This window comes from Aquarana catesbeiana, linkage group LG01 (genome assembly GCF_042186555.1).
Source record: "Aquarana catesbeiana isolate 2022-GZ linkage group LG01, ASM4218655v1, whole genome shotgun sequence".
Lineage (NCBI taxonomy): Eukaryota > Metazoa > Chordata > Amphibia > Anura > Ranidae > Aquarana > Aquarana catesbeiana.
In genome coordinates this window covers 304,617,005-304,634,951 of record NC_133324.1, presented here as the reverse complement: position 1 = coordinate 304,634,951, position 17,947 = coordinate 304,617,005, and the positions used below count along the sequence as shown (strand labels likewise).

The 17,947-nt window shown below is 43.8% G+C and overlaps 1 protein-coding gene across 1 annotated transcript in view; it reads left to right on the top strand.

Moving 5' to 3' along the window:
- LOC141143749 (dehydrogenase/reductase SDR family member 4-like) overlaps nucleotides 1-17,947 on the top strand; it is a 158,673-nt gene that overhangs the window by 23,353 nt on the left and 117,373 nt on the right. Inside the window, exons 3-5 of the mRNA XM_073629352.1 lie at nucleotides 7,138-7,239; nucleotides 10,873-10,943; nucleotides 12,452-12,503. Of these exons, the coding sequence (XP_073485453.1) occupies nucleotides 7,138-7,239; nucleotides 10,873-10,943; nucleotides 12,452-12,503 (225 nt within the window). The remainder of the gene's footprint in view (nucleotides 1-7,137; nucleotides 7,240-10,872; nucleotides 10,944-12,451; nucleotides 12,504-17,947) is intronic.

Below are 17,947 nucleotides of genomic sequence, written 5' to 3'. Positions count from 1 at the left end.
TGAAAACATGTGCCAGGCATAGCACATGTGTCAACTTTCCCTGTCAAATGGGGACAGGAGGTTAGTGCCATTATCGCACACCACCATTCCTGGCTCCAGCTGGTGTTGCATGAACCACCTCTGGGCCTGCCCCTGCAAAGCTGAAGGAATCTCTGCTCCAGCGTGGCTCCTGTCCCCTAGACAGACCAGCTGAAATACTGCATGGCATCTTTTACCTGACTCACTGTATAGCCCCTTGAACGCTTAGGATGTACTGCTGGTTCATAGGAAAATTCAGCAGAGGAGGGCATGGAGGAGGCGGAGGATGCTGACAAATCTTGCATCATCACCACCAGCTGTATGGAGACATAGTTACATAGTTACATAGTTACATAGTAGGTGAGGTTGAAAAAAGACACAAGTCCATCAAGTCCAACCTATGTGTGTGATTATGTGTCAGTATTTCATTACATATCCCTGTATGTTGCGGTCATTCAGGTGATTATCTAATAGTTTCTTGAAGCTATCAATGCTCCCCGCTGAGACCACCGCCTGTGGAAGGGAATTCCACATCCTTGCCGCTCTTACAGTAAAGAACCCTCTACGTAGTTTAAGGTTAAACCTCTTTTCTTCTAATTGTAATGAGTGGCCACGAGTCTTATTAAACTCTTTTCTGCGAAAAAGTTTTATCCCTATTGTGGGGTCACCAGTACAGTATTTGTAATTTGAAATCATATCCCCTCTCAAGCGTCTCTTCTCCAGAGAGAATAAGTTCAGTGCTCGCAACCTTTCCTCATAACTAAGATCCTCCAGACCCTTTATTAGCTTTGTTGCCCTTCTTTGTACTCGCTCCATTTCCAGTACATCCCTCCTGAGGACTGGTGCCCAGAACTGGACAGCATACTCCAGGTGCAGCCGGACCAGAGTCTTGTAGAGCAGGAGAATTATCGTTTTATCTCTGGAGTTGATCCCCCTTTTAATGCAAGCCAATATTCTGTTTGCTTTATTAGCAGCAGCTTGGCATTGCATGCCATTGCTGAGCCTATCATCTACCAAGACCCCCAGGTCCTTTTCCATCCTAGATTACCCCAGAGGTTCTCCCCCCAGTGTATAGATTGCATTCATATTTTTGCCACCCAAATGCATTATTTTACATTTTTCTACATTGAACCTCATTTGCCATGTAGTCGCCCACCCCATTAATTTGTTCAGGTCTTTTTGCAAGGTTTCCACATCCTGCGGAGAAGTTATTGCCCTGCTTAGCTTAGTATCATCTGCAAATACAGAGATTGAACTGTTTATCCCATCCTCCAGGTCGTTTATAAACAAATTAAATAGGATTGGTCCCAGCACAGTACCCTGGGGAACCCCACTACCCACCCCTGACCATTCTGAGTACTCCCCATTTATCACCACCCTCTGAACATGCCCTTGTAGCCAGTTTTCAATCCATGTACTCACCCTATGGTCCATGCCAACGGACCTTATTTTGTACAGTAAACGTTTATGGGGAACTGTGTCAAATGCTTTTGCAAAATCCAGATACACCACGTCTACGGGCCTTCCTTTATCTAGATGGCAACTCACCTCCTCATAGAAGGTTAATAGATTGGTTTGGCAAGAACGATTACTGCTAATGATATCATTCTTATTACTAAAATCTTGTATATAGTCCCTTATCATCCCCTCCAAGAGTTTACATACTATTGATGTTAGGCTAACTGGTCTGTAATTCCCAGGGATGTTTTTTGGGCCCTTTTTAAATATTGGTGCTACATTGGCTTTTCTCCAATCAGCTGGTACCATTTCAGTCAATAGACTGTCTGTAAAAATTAGGAACAACGGTCTGGCAATCACCTGACTGAGTTCCCTAAGTACCCTCGGATGCAAGCCATCTGGTCCCGGTGATTTATTAATGTTAAGTTTCTCAAGTCTAATTTTAATTCCGTCCTCTGTTAACCATGTAGGTGCTTCCTGTGTTGTGTCATGAGGATAAACACTGCAGTTTTGGTTACTGAAGCCCCCCGATTCACTCGTGAATACTGAGGAGAAGAATAAATTCAATACCTTTGCCTTCTCCCCATCGTTTGTAACCAGATGTCCTTCCTCATTCTTTATGGGGCCAATATGGTCTGTCCTCCCTTTTTTACTGTTTACATACTTAAAGAATTTCTTGGGATTTTTTTTGCTCTCCTCCGCTATGTGTCTTTCATGTTCTATCTTAGCCGTCCTAATTGCACCCTTACATTTCTTATTGCATTCTTTATAAAGTCTGAATGCTGAGGATGATCCCTCAACCTTGTATTTTTTTAAGGCCTTCTCCTTTGCTTTTAAATGCATTTTTACATTGGAGTTAAGCCATCCAGGATTTTTGTTCGCTCTTTTAAATTTATTACCCAATGGGATACATTGGCTAATGCCCTTATTTAATATGCTCTTAAAGCAAACCCATCTCTCCTCCGTATTCTTTGTTCCTAATATTTTATCCCAATTTATGCCTTTTAGCAAGGTTTGTAGTTTAGGGAATTTGGCTCTTTTGAAATTCAGTGTCTTTGTGTTCCCTTCATGTTTCCTATTTGTGTGATTTATACTGAAACTAATTGACCTTTGATCGCTGTTACCTAAATTGCCCCGTATTTCCACATCTGTGATCAGGTCTGTATTGTTGGTAATCAGTAGATCCAGTAATGTTTTATTTCTAGTTGGTGCGTCTACCATCTGACCCATAAAATTGTCCTGCAAGACATTAAGGAACTGGCGAGCCTTAAATGAATGCGCGGTTCCCTCCGCCCAGTCTATGTCTGGATAATTAAAATCCCCCATTATGATAACACTTCCCATCCTTGCTGCTAATCCAATTTGTGATAGGAGATCCGTCTCCACTTCCTCCCTCAGGTTAGGGGGCCTATAGCATACTCCCAGTATTATTTTCCCCTTAGCTTCATCCCTTTGGAGCTCTACCCATAAGGATTCCACCTCCTCACTAGCTCCCTCAGTGATGTCATCTCTCACATTCACTTGTACATTATTCTTGATATATAGGCATACCCCTCCCCCTTTTTTACCCTCTCTATCCTTGCGGTATAGGGTATACCCTTGAATGTTTACCAGCCAATCATGAGAGCTGTTGAACCAGGTCTCTGAAATTCCCACAAAATCCAAATCCTCCTTGTACAACAGTATCTCTAGTTCACCCATCTTGTCCGCCATGCTCCTGGCATTGGTGAACATGCCACATAGACCGGTCGCATATTGTCCTCGTATTGGGTGTTTCAAGATTGCAACTAGGACTTGCTACTATACTGGACGTGGCGGCAAAACAATCTGCAGCACTGAGCCCTGTCCTGCATCCTTCCAAGTTGCAAGCAGTTACCCAGTGTGCTGTGAACTAAATATATCATCCCTGATCATGCTTGCTGGACCACATGTGCTTGCTGCCCCAGCGTGGGTCCTGTCCCCTAGACAGACCGGCTGAAACACTGCATGGCTTCTTTTACCTGACTTATTGTATAGCCCCTTGAACACTTAGGATGTACTGCTGGTTCATAGGACAATTCAGCAGAGGAGGGCTGGAGGAGGCGGAAGATGCTGACAAATCTTGCATCATCACCACCAGCTGTATGGAGACTTGGTGGTAAAACAATCTGCAGCACTGTCCTGCATCCTTCCGAGTTGCAAGCAGAGTTATCCGGTGTGCTGTGAACTAAATATATCATTCCTAAACATGCTTTCTGGACCACGTGTCAGCAGTAGCGTGGACCTTGCAGCTGACTGCCTTGCCCAATGATGCCACAACATTGCCTTCCACGTGATTGTATAGAGCTGGATTGGCCTTACGTGAAAAGAAATAGCGACTGAGAACCTGCCATTGTGGTACAGCATATTCAGAAAATTTACGGAAGGGGGCAAAATCCACCAGATTGAAAGGCAGGAGTTTCAATTTAGATGCTGGGCATGTGGGGGGCAGTGACTTTATTTGTTTTTTTGCTGCAGCAGATGGGGCAGATAAATTTGCATGCTATAGTCTACAGCTGGTGGTGTGCTACTGGCAGACGTGCTGCAAGGATCTGGGACACCCTTTGCTATACCATCATCCCTGTCAGTGGAGGCTGCTGAGAGGTCATAAATGAGTGATGGGAGGTTAAGTGCCAAGCATGTGGTACTCAAATGGCTGGTGTTTTTGCCAAGTTTGATCTGCTTGAGGAAAAGTTTGCAAACTGCAACAGTGCGATCGGCTGCATATGTGCTAAAAAAGGCCAGATGAGCTGTGTGAAGTGAGCCAGGAGATAACAGCTCCACAATGTGATGGAATAGGGTGGCTGATCTCTTCTCTGCCATGATGACTGCCTCATTGAGGTTGTGCCTCACCATCACTTTCCTCCTCTGCTCTATCTGGCATCCAAGTCACGCCAGTGACCTCATCGTCATCATCCCCTCCATCCTCATCATCACTGAGCCAACTTGGCAATACTCTGTAGGCTCATGTTCCTATCTTCCTGGACCTCAGAACCAACATCTGAATCAAGTACTTGCTATGCATCGTCAAGGACCAAGTGGCTGATGCTGTGTTTAAATAACTCAGCTGACTCCGCCATGCCTGATGCTGGGGTTATGGCAGGAGTAGCTGTGGACAAGGAGGCAGAATAAGCCTCTCTGGCAGCTGTGGTGGACTGTGCACTAGTCTCTGCTTAGATGATGGAGGATGAGGAGAATGAGGATGGTTTAGTAAGCCAGTCTACCACCTCCTCTGCATGCTGTAGCTGGATAACACAGCCATCATCACTAAACAGAGGAACTAGTGCCCTGCCTGAGAACGGACTATGTTAACCTTTGCCTGTGGACACAAGCATTTCTGGCCCCCTCACAGTGCCATGGGAATGTCTGGCTCTCCTTGTTTGCCTCCCAGACATGATGGGGGGGGAGTATTAACAAAATGTAATAGAGGTGGGGACATGTGTACATGGATGCACTTTAATCAATGGAAAGTGGTGTTTGGTGCACTTTAACTTCAATACTCACTATACAGACATACTCCACTGACACACTACAATATACTGCAGTAAAACTGCACTGACACATTTCAATACTTCAATATTGCAGTAAACGTGCCCTTACGCACTTCATTATACTGTGGTAAAGGTGCACTAACACACTTCAAAATACTGCAGTAAATGTGCACCAACGCACTTCAGTATACTGCCATAAAAGTGCACTAACGTACTTGACTATACTGCAGTAAATGTGCACTAATGCTTGTCACTATACTGCAGTAAGCGTGCACTAACTGCAAAATACTTCGTTAAATGTGCAGTGACGCCCGTTACTATACTGTGTAAACATGCACTAATGCACTGCAATATACTGTGTAAACGTACACTAATGCACTGCAATATACTGCAGTAGGCATGCACTAATGCACCCCACTATACGACAGTAAACATGCACTAACGCACTGCAACCTTCCGCAGTAATCGTGCACTAACACACTTAACTATGCTGCAGTAAATGTCCACTAACACACTGCCTTATACCGCAGTAAATGTGCACTAACACACTTTGGTATACTGCAGTAACTGTGCGCTAACGCAATGCAATTTACTGCAGTAAACATGCACGGCAATATACTCCAGTAAGTGTGCACTAACACACTGCAATACACTGCAGTAAATGTGCACTGCAACATACTACGGTAAACGTGCACTAACGCACTGCACTATACTGTACTAACACACTTAACTATACTGCAGTAAATGTGCATGAACGCACTACAATATACTGCAGAAAAAGTACCCTGATGCGCTTCAATATAATATAGTATCACTACCCTGACACTCTACACTGATGCACTGCACTATACTGCAGTAAACCTGACACAATAAACTGACACTAAAGTAAAAATGAATGGTCACACTACACTCACACTGTACTATCACTATATGCACACTAAAATTATACTTTACACTCGCAAAAGAATCACAATAGCACACTAACTGGCTAATAGAAATGTACAGAGCCCTGTTTTATCTCTCTCCATACCAATATCACACTGCACATGGCTACTATGGGAAGGATATTTTAATAGTGTGGGGTGGGACTAAGAGCAATGAGCCATGATTAGAGAGCATCATCATGACAGTGTCCAGCCATGGCTCTGACAGTGCTATGTGCCCTGATTGGGCAAAGCTTTCATTGTTTCAGCCAATCAGGGTTTCCAATGCACTGTGCAGTGGTGTAGTGCATTGTGGGACATTCGGTGGGCTGAACAAACAGTTGAATGCCCCAACAATTTGGATGTTTGTCGAACGGGCGAACAGCCAATGTTCGTCCCTAACTCATGCTCAGGCTGAACCGTTTGGCCAACACTAGCCCCCATCAACTTGGGGAAAAGGGACCATGCAAGAGCAGAAGCTTTACCACTGCCCTTTACAATGTACCTTTTCAATGTTAAGGTTAAAAAAATTGAGGGGGGTTCCTCTTAAAAATCCATAAAAGACCATTTTTCAGGCATGCAGCAAGCATGCAACCCCCCCCCCCCATTATCCTCCCTCCCCAATGTCAAGCCATGTATAACCAGCATCAATAACGATGAGTATTGACTGACAGCCCACCACAGCTTTTAATACAATAGCATCAGGAAACCTAAATGCTCGAATGATATTACAATCTCAAACTGAAGCTGGTGAGTATCTGCCATTTTAGAGGCAGTAGTGATACTGCTGCTAAATTATAGACTTCTGGCTGCATTAACAGGAGTTTTGAGCAGGCAGGTAAATTGGCCAAATTTAGTAAGTTTGTTTGCTGAACTGCAAATAGGCTGCATTCTGGTCGAACTGATCTTCAATGTGAACCCAAAGCTCCTGCTTTTTTAATGTTATCGCTATTGAACAGTAATGAAAAAAATGTTTTTATTTATTTTGTTGTTGTTCCATAGGTACAAGTCCCCAATGGAAGTTCCCAGATACCCAACCATTTTTTAACAAAATCTAGCAAATTTGCATTAAAGAAAAAAAAAAACTGAAAACAATAACAAGTGCTATGTTGGGGTTTAGAAGATTTTTTTTCCATGTGTATGAACCTGCTACAAATTGAAATTTGCCCAGTTTGCTCAATATTAGTGAACAGAAATGTTTTACTACATAGTATTCCTCTTTTTTTAAGACACTTGAGATTTATGGGAAAATTGACATCTTTATCTGTAATGCTGCTGTGAATCCTTTCGTTGGTCCACTTTTTAAAACTACAGAGGAATTGTGGAAAAAGGTGAGTGACAAGAAAAAGGACTGGGGCTATAATGCTATAATGAAGAGTAGTTCTTACATATTTTAGTTTGAATGTCTTATTGGTATCGCATCCAATTTGGCCTTCTAACACCCATTTTAATTTTAGAAACTTCTCTAGCTTGGATGTAAAACTGAACTACGGGCTACTCATTTCGGTGCATATTTAGATATTCACAGATATTCACTGTACCTACAAGCAAGCCTTATTAAAGGCTTACCTGTAGGTGCAAAGAGAAAAAACTGACTTTACTACCACTTTGAACAAGTTCTGTTGAGTGTGTCACATTAGAGTGACAGAGTGATAGTGTCCTCAGATTCTTGTTGCCAAGTTGCTGAGAACTCTATTGTCTGTTGTATTCTGAAGAGAGAGGGGAGGCTGAAAAGATAGATAGGAGCAGCTAGGGCTGTATGCATACACCTGGAAAAGATCTCCCCTCTTACGGTAAATAGAAAGGGCTGACATGATGACACCTTAAGTATAACTGATAGGGAGTATTAAAGTGCTATTAAATACAAAACTAGAAATGTTATACTGTATAATGCTTAAAAGTCATTAGATGTGGTGGATGCATTCTTTTTCCTTCATTAGTTTTCTTCTTTTTTAAGTTTTTTTCACTCTGTTTTCACCCGGTGATCTGGCCAGTAACACACCTCCTGTATTAGAGTACCTACACTAGTCTAGACAAAGGAGCAACAGAGACACCTTTGGACAATAGCATTGATAATCTAGGGGGAGGGTAGTGTTAGATGTAATGACAGATTTAGATGCACTAAACAAATTGAACATAAACTCCAGCTAATGTTTTATAAGCAGTTAGAGCAACTGTGTTGTTCCTTATGGGATAAAGGTTTTACATAAATAAATAAAAGCTGATTATTGTAAGCACAACTGCAGTGTTAAATGGTTTGTCTCAAACCTCTGACTGCTACATTTGTAGGGCATTGTTTACTGTTGAAAAACAACAGATTTTCTGGCTAGATCACCAGGTAAAAGTAGAATCAAGAAAGCCCAAACAAGAAAACGAATGCAGCCATCACATCAAAGAATTGGTAAATTGCAATATAATAAAGGTTTGCTTTTGGGAATAATACCACTTTAAGAGGACTAGCCCCCTTAACAGAAAATACAGGCATTTCTCAATGAGCACTGCTGAAGAATAAAGGAAGGCACATAAAATTAGAGGGATGTTCATATTTCTGCATTTGTGGAATATTTAATTTGTGCCTGGAACAGGTACAGGCAAACAGTAATCAGGAGTCACAGGGAACACTGTAGACCAAACAGCACTGATCCATGGGAGCAAGTCAGTTTAAATAGCCTGTTAGCGCCACGAACTGTCACAGGGCACGCTTGCGCACCAACGCTAGCATTCCGTGTGGCATTAGTGCGCAAGCATGTGCGCATGTATATAGATGCGCGCAAACGTGCCCACGCAGCCCTTCTCAGTGGGACATGCAGAACAGGGGAACTTCTGTGGCCGCCATCTTGAATGTTGGTGTGCCCTTCCTGACAAGGGTGCAGTGATTCACATCAAAGGTGAACTTGATGATCCATTAAGATGGGTATAAAAACATAAAAACCACACATAGTGTAACACTGTATAGTGGGTTTATTGTAAAAACATCAAGTCGACAATCCATAAAAGTTCCATAAAAGGTTGGTAACATACGGTTGTAAAAAAGCAATGTGCAGTAGTTTCAGGAGTGTCATCTGGCACATTTCATGCAATTGGACATCATCTGGGGTGTGATGATGTCCAATCGGAAGAAACGCGTCTGACGCTGGGGTGTGATGATGTCCAATCAGACGAAATGTGTCTGGTGACGCTCCTGAAATGACTGCACATTGTTTTTTTACAATCGTATGTTACCAGCCTTGTATGGAACTTTTTTTGATTGTAGACTTGATGTTTTTACAATAAACCCACTATACAGTGTTACACTATGTGTTGTTTTTATTTTTTTTACCCATCTTCATGGATCACCAAGTTCACCTTTGATGTGAATCACTGCATCTTAAAGAGCTCATTTTCTGACAGTGGATCCACTCTGTTGATATCCGAAGTGGCCCATTCAGAGATCATCAACTTTGCATGCTGAATCCTGTTGAGGTTATTCCTCATGAATGCCTGTTTGACTCCTATACTGTACAGTATACGAATCCACCAAGTCTGGTATGCATGATATCTTATCCTTTGTTTATACACGAGATTCAGTTTGACTTCACCAGGAACAGTGTGAGAAACTTTTCCCTACACAAGATTCACCTTTGGGCTGCATTATCTTGTTTATTCAAGAACTTTTGTATGTTTTTGATTCATTCACTTTCTGAAACATTCACCTTGAGTTCATTTTGTAAATACACAACATATATTGTTATATTCATTTATATGATACTTTTTGTCACTATTTTGAGTGCCACATTATTTTTATTTTTATCTGTATTTACACTTTAGGTCTAGAGGAAATGTTGGCAGTTTACTAGATTTATGCGCAATTTTTCTATTCTCATATGTTAAATGTATCATTTAAACACTCCTAAAAAGGCCGACCTGCAAAAAATCAAGAGGTATTCGTTCATATTGTTTGAGTGGAAAAAGGTTTAAAACCCTTTTGAGTTGTACTGCCATCTCAGACCCATTAGAGATAATTGTGTCTTATACTGTGTACGCTGTGTAAAAGTCTGATGTATACCTCATCAGACTTTTTTTTTCAAAAATTCTGACGGACCTAGAAATGGAACATGTTCTAAATATTTCCGACGGAACCAATTTCTTTTGGGAAAACCGCTTGTCCGTATGCTGTTCCAACGTACCAAAAACGACGCATGCTCTGAAGCAAGTACGAGACGGAAGCTATTGGCTACTGGCTATTGCACTTCCTTTTTCTAGTTCCGTCGTACATGTTGTACGTCACCGCGTTCTGGATGGTCGGACTTTGGTGTGACCGCGTTCTGGATGGTCGGACTTTGGTGTGACCGCGTGTAGGCAAGACCGCTTGAAGGGAATTCCGTCGGAGTTCCGTCGGAGAAACCTTCGGAGTTTATTCTGACGGCAAAACTGGTCGTGTGTACAGGCCATTACTGTCACAGTGACAATGGTTTCAACAGACAGAAAGTAAGGGAAAATCTGCAACTCTAACTTAGAAATAAAAATATTCCATAATTGGGTATCAGAAGAAAGGAACCACTATCAGCTTTGTACTGTTGTCTGTGTCCCTGTAGCAGATTTTTCCTCAATTTCTGTTAAAAATGCCTGTCACTATACCAGTAAGTAAGGGGAAATCTCTCTAATGGGTCCATGATAACAGTGAGGCTCAACAAGGGTTTATAATCGTTCCATTTTCTATCTAAAACTGAAATAAAAGTTTTTCTTTTTTCAAGCCCACATTCACATTGACTGGGGCTTTAAAATCATGCGACTTCACTTGAAATCGTAAAATTTTGCATGATAAACTGTTCCAATGTGAACGGGGCTTAACTGCTGGTGGTGGTAGTGGAGGGTAAGTCCTGGATTTCTACTTTAATATTGGGCCTACAGAAATATAGTATTAGTAAAATTTTCTGAATTTAAACAATTCGTAGTACTGATAATTTCTCTGTATCATTTGCTAGGTTTTCCATATCAATGTAATATCAACTTTCCTTTTGATAAAACTTGTTGTACCTCACATCCAGAAACAAGGGTAACAATTGTTCATTATTTTCTTTTCTTTAATAAATCCACAAATTTTGTTTTATTATTAGAAAATATACATAGTAACTATTAAATACAACTGATTATTATACATTATAATGTAATTCTTCCGATATATCATCCTCTCCCTTATATGCAAGTATTTGGCCATTACAAGGGTATGGGGGTCTGGGTACTGCTCTGGGGGACATGTATCAATCAAAAAAAAAACAAAGAGTCAAGTCGCATTTAAAATGACTTGCGGTTGCATTAGCCAGCAGCCGGCTATTGAAAGAATAAAGAAAACAACGGCATGGAGTCCCCCCCCCCCCAGTCCATACCAGACCGTTTGAGACTAGTATGGATTTGGAGGGAAATTCCACGCCAACATTTTTTTAAAAAAAACAGCGTGGGGTCCCCCCAAAAATCCATAGCAGACCCTTATTCGGGCATGCAGCCTGGCAGATCAGGAAAGAAAGGGGACGAGCCCCCCCCCCGCTGAACCATACCAGGCCACATGCCCTTAACATGGAGGGGTGGGTGCTTTGGGATGCTTTGAATGCCTAATCTGCACTTTGACATTTTATATATAGGTAAGTGGCAGGGCCACCTGGCTACGTCACCTGGAGGCACTGGCCCTTCTAACATCAAGGACAGGTGCATGCTGGTCATGTGATAACACAAGGGGGCGGGACCCCCAGGTGACGTAGCCAGGTGGCCCTGCCCCTTACCTATATAAGAAATGTCAAAGCACAGAGCAGGCATTCGGCAGGAAGCCTTCCAGATGGCGGGAGCATTTTTTTTTTCAGGTGCAGCGGGCGGCGTGATTGACAATGGATTTACATTGAGGGACACTATTTTTTAATTTTTAAATAAAGGAATTGTCAAAAACGTGTCTCTTCTATTTATTACTTTTTGACACTTTTTTGGTGAATGGGTAGAGGTATTATGTACCCGATACTCATTCACATGGGGGGAGGGAGCTGGGATCTGGGGGCCCCCTTGTTAAAGATGGCTTCTAGATTATGATAAGCCCCCAACCTGCAGATCCCCACCATTACCAGCCACGGTTGTGCAGATGAGGCCCTTGACAAGGTGCTCTGGGGTGGGGCGGCAGAGCCCCCCTTGTTCCAAAGCACCCACCCCCATGTTGAAGGCATGTGGCTTGGTATAGTTCAGGAGGGGGGCACTCGCCCGTCACCCCCTCTCCTGACCTGCCAGGCTGCATGCCCAGATAAGGGTCTGTTACTGATTTTGGGGGAAAACCCACAACATTTTTTTTTCATTTTGCCGTTGGGTTCCCTTCAACCCTTCAAATTCATACTAGACCCAAAGAGCCTAGTATGGAAGGGGGGGGGTCTTTATTTTTTTACTGGCACTTTTTTTATTTTATTTTTTAAAATATTTTATCTAACCAATTACAAATAATTTTAACCAGTAACAAAGACTGATACATTTCTTAATGATCATACATTCGTAAACAGCGTTGCACATGATACTCTGTTTTATTTCATTTAGGAGTGGATCAATAATAATCTGCTCTTCGTTCTCTGGATATGTACCCAAAGCAGTAAGTTATTTAACCAATATACTAAAAATGTATGATGACTGCTGAGCTCTGTGGTCCCACAGGCTGTAATTCAAGCTACAAAAGGTGTTGTCCCCAATGAACCTCCAGAGATGGGTACAGGGGCGGAACTACCACCATAGTGACCCATGCGGGCGCTATGGGGCCCGTAGCCGTGTGGGGCCCAGTGAGGATGAGAGCACCACCGGCACAGTCTCCCAGCCAGGGGAAGAGAGAGGAGAGGAAGAGGCGAGCTGTCCGTATCAGCAGAGAGCTGAATTGCCCGATGTAATAGCTTTCATTAGAACTTCCAGCGTTCCCGGGGCTCACGTCACATAGCTCCACCTCTTGGCCCGGCCCCTTTGATAGACAGAACGCCGATCCAATGCGGGACATGTGATGTCATCAAAGGCGTTGGGCCAAGAGGTGGGGCTATGTGACGATGAGCCCCGGGAAGACGGGAAATTCAAATGAAAGCTATTACAGTGGGCAATCCCGCTCTCTGCTGATCCGTGTGGCTTGCCTCTTCCTCTGCATAGGTGAGGCTGTATGGGGCACAGGTCACGCTGCATGGGGCACAGGTCACGCTGCATGGGGCACAGGTCACGCTGCATAGGGGAACTGGTCACGCTGTATGGGGCACTGGTCATGCTGTATGTGGCACAGGTCACGCTGCATTGACACAAGAGCAGCTGTGGGGGGGGCTGTTTGCAGGGGGGCCCCATACAACATTTTGCTATGGGGCCCTGCTATTTCTAGTTATGCCCCTGGATGGGTACAAAAGACAAAAGAAGCTATATAGCGTAATTCTGTATATTTATTGTATAAAATCAAAAATTCCAGGTAATCCACTCATATTAAAATGTTAAGAACAATGTCAAACCTGAACTGGAAGTGGTCGGCCGGAAATGATGTCACCACCTATGGTCACCTACCTATCATTTCTGGCCGGCCACTCCATAACGTTTGCACACTTCTCAATGAGATTCCGGGATTTATGATGGCTCAATGAGGACAACGCAAGCCGCAGTGACACAGCCAGTGGGACTACTAAGCTCGGCCACCCTCTCAAAGCGCATCCGACTTCTGTTATGGGAGTCCTGGATCTCTGGTAAGTGAGAGGGCACACAGAGGGGAGCACGAATTTTGCACTCATGTTTGACTTGGCACTTTATACTGCACATCCGAAAAACCTCCTTGGATTCACATGAACTTTATATATTTATTTATTTGTTTATTGCAATTTATGGACTTTATATTTTGTTATTTTACATTTGATATGACTTTTTATGATTTGGTGATGTATTAGTATACTATATGGTAGAGCTCTTGTTCACTGACCCACTCTGCACACATGGATGATATGTTCGGGGATGATATCTGTGCAGCGGTGGGGGCCCATCGTTTCATCCATGGGCACCGCATTGAAGGAAGGGGGGGGGGGTGAGGCGGGCACCGCCGCTGACAGGAGAAGTGACAACTCTATCACTGCTCCTGTGGCCGGGCTGGCAACTCTGGAGGAGGGATGCTGGAGATGTCTGTGCAATGACAGCTCAGACATGTAAAGAAAAAGTGTCAGCAAAGGAAGACTTCCAGTGGCTTCCTCTGCTGGGCTCTGCAATATATGATGTCATCAGTCAGAGCCTGGCAGAGAAGTGAGCAGAGGAAGTTTTCTTTTGCTTTCCGGTGTCTTACCAAGAAAGTTCCCCCCGGCGGATATGGACCCCTGTACTGCGCATGCGCTGCGCTTGCACAGTACGCCGAAAGACTCCGAAGTTGAACAGCCGATCGTCAGCTCTACACAGTGCCTGCACACTGAGTCCAGGTTCAAGCCCCACCATCCAAGTGCACACAGAGTTTGAATAAAGCTATGCCGAGCGAAGCGAGGCCGTGCCCGAAGCATGGCGAGCGAAGCAAGCCCGCGAGGGGCCCTGTTACAGGCGCCGTGTACAGCTGACTCTCAGCTGTTCAACTTCGGCTATTTTCGGTGGCTCGTACTGCGCAAGCACTGCGCCTGCACAGTACAGGGGAGTCCTTATCCGCCAGGGGGAACTCTCTCAAGCTATCACTGCACTGGCATCCCCGGCATCCCTTCAGATGGGAGAAATCAGCCCAGAAGAAAAGTGAGAGAGGGGAGGATTCTTCTACACAGGATTCCAGATGGATCAAGCAGCCAGGTAAGGACATGCACATACTACCCGCCACCGTATACTCCACACTGTACATTCCCTGTTTAACGATACCACATTATGCACTATGTAAGTAATCTCATGATCTATTTATCCACACCCCCTTTAAGCCATGGCCAATATTTAGCGCACTTTAACCACTCCAATACAAGGCATTTTCACCCCCTTACTGCCCAGGCCAATTTTCAGTGCTGTAACATTTTTTTTTCCTGTTTCAATATTTGTATTAATTTCCAGTCAGTGAAATACAAAGTAACATTATAAGGTATGTTAATGGCCTGCAAGGCCTCACATATAACATTTGAGAAACATATCAGGTAACATTAACGTGATAATGTAGTTTAATTTTATCTTATCATTGCCCAACATTTGGAAAAGTTAACGTTAACATTCGGAAAATTATATAGTAGGCGTAGAGGTAAATAGCTACAGCAAATCTCCTTGAGGAATATATAGTGACCTTGTTACTCAACATGTAAATTCCAGCGGGTTGTAGATTTGTGTCCGTCCTGCTCTGAATGAGCCCCCCTGCCATCCCAATGGGTTCACGCTGTGGACTGGGGGAGATCCGGTCAGAACAGTCTGGCCCCAACCTCATCAACCAAAAGCCGGCTTTCTTTTAGGTTGGATCTGTGGAGGAGTGTGTAAGACACGACTCCGTGACCCGGGTAATTCACATTTGCCAGGTAGGTAATCCCCAGGAATTAAAATGATAGATTAGTTGCTACCTGTCATTTAACTTGCTACGAACGAATTACCCACTAGAGGATTTTCAAGTTGACTCTCTTTTCCTTCGTTTTATCGAAGACTGATGAAAGGGGGGATTAAAGTCAGAGATAGTTGGGAGAGGTTCCCCGCGAGAAGGGAGTAGAGGAGAGTAGGGGTATTACGATGTTGTCGTTGAAGAGGATTGTGTCCAGGATAGGGCGGCACTTTGACGTATTTAGCCCATGGTTCCCAGGTTGCCTCACTGATTTTGACTTTGTCTTGAGGTTTGGCTACTATTTGTTCCTGGGACATAATCCAGGAAATGTTATTTTTTGCTGCCTAAAGGGAAATCAATGGTGATTTTCGTGCCTAGGAGCATGAAGAAGATAAGAGTCTGGTTTCCTTTAGGGGCGTTGTCTACCCTGTGGTTAAGAAGTGCAATTGTTGGGTCCTGAGTAGGGATGAGCTTCGTGTTCGAGTCGAACCCATGTTCGACTCGAACATCGGCTGTTCGATCGTTCGCCGAATTGCGAACGATATGGGCCGTTCGCGCCAAATTCGTGTGGCGCGTCACGGCCCATAATTCACTGCGGCATTGCAGTGCATTGCTTGCTGATGATTGGCCAAGCATGCACTATGACCCGCATGCTTGGCCAATCACAGCGCCGCCTTAACAGAGAGCCATAATTGGCCAAAGCCAAGGAGGCTTTGGCCAATTATGGCTCAGGGGATTTAGTACACGCCCCACACTATATAAGGCCGCCTGCACGGCGGCCCTGTGCAGTGTGTTCCGGTGTGCTTAGAGAGAGAGAGAGACAGTGTAATTTCATTTGAGTTAGCTAGATTAGGCAGGACAGTCAGTCAGTTAGCTGCACTTAAAGTGTATTGTGTATATATATGCATCCCAGGTGTTGCATATATATATATATATATATATATATACACTGTATTCAGTTTAGCTAGATCCGTTCCTGTTATCTTCTAGACTATTTACATTTAGTGCAGTGCGTCCTGCTCACAGTGTTCAGCTAGATCCGTTCCTGTTATATTCCTACTGACAGGCAGGCTTGTCTTGTTACAGTATTTTGAAGAAAATTACTGGTGTTCTTTTGATCCTATTAGTACCACAGTCAGGCAGCTAGACTATTTACATTTAGTGCAGTGCGTCCTGCTCACAGTGTTCAGCTAGATCCGTTCCTGTTATCTTCTTACTGACAGGCAGGCTTGTCTTGTTACAGTATTTTAAAGAAAATTACTGGTGTTCTTTTGATCCTATTAGTACCACAGTCAGGCAGCTAGACTATTTACAGTTAGTGCAGTGCGTCCTGCCCACAGTGTTCTGCTAAACCTACAAGTAAGTGGGGTGCGTCCTGCTCACAGTGTTCAGCTAAACCTACAAGTTAGTGGGGTGCGTCCACCTCACAGTGTTCAGCTAAACCTACAAGCTAGTGGGGTGCGTCCTGCTCACAGTGTTCAGCTAGATCCGTTTCTGTTATCTTCTTACTAACAGGCAGGCTTGTCTTGTTACAGTAAATACAGCTACCTGAAGAAAATTGCTGGTGTTCTTTTGATCCTATTAGTACCACAGTCAGGCAGCTAGACTATTTACAGTTAGTGCAGTGCGTCCTGCTCACAGTGTTCTGCTAAACCTACAAGTTAGTGGGGTGCGTCCTGCTCACAGTGTTCAGCTAAACCTACAAGTTAGTGGGGTGCGTCCACCTCACAGTGTTCAGCTAAACCTACAAGCTAGTGGGGTGCGTCCTGCTCACAGTGTTCAGCTAGATCCGTTTCTGTTATCTTCTTACTGACAGGCAGGCTTGTCTTGTTACAGTAAATACAGCTACCTGAAGAAAATTGCTGGTGTTCTTTTGATCCTATTAGTACCACAGTCAGGCAGCTAGACTATTTACAGTTAGTGCAGTGCATCCTGCTCACAGTGTTCTGCTAAACCTACAAGTTAGTGGGGTGCGTCCTGCTCACAGTGTTCAGCTAAACCTACAAGTTAGTGGGGTGCGTCCACCTCACAGTGTTCAGCTAAACCTACAAGCTAGTGGGGTGCGTCCTGCTCACAGTGTTCAGCTAGATCCGTTTCTGTTATCTTCTTACTGACAGGCAGGCTTGTCTTGTTACAGTAAATACAGCTACCTGAAGAAAATTGCTGGTGTTCTTTTGATCCTATTAGTACCACAGTCAGGCAGCTAGACTATTTACAGTTAGTGCAGTGCGTCCTGCTCACAGTGTTCTGCTAAACCTACAAGTTAGTGGGGTGCGTCCTGCTCACAGTGTTCAGCTAAACCTACAAGTTAGTGGGGTGCGTCCACCTCACAGTGTTCAGCTAAACCTACAAACTAGTGGGGTGCGTCCTGCTCACAGTGTTCAGCTAGATCCGTTCCTGTTATCTTCTTACTGACAGGCAGGCTTGTCTTGTTACAGTAAATACAGCTACCTGAAGAAAATTGCTGGTGTTCTTTTGATCCTATTAGTACCACAGTCAGGCAGCTAGACTATTTACAGTTAGTGCAGTGCGTCCTGCTCACAGTGTTCTGCTAA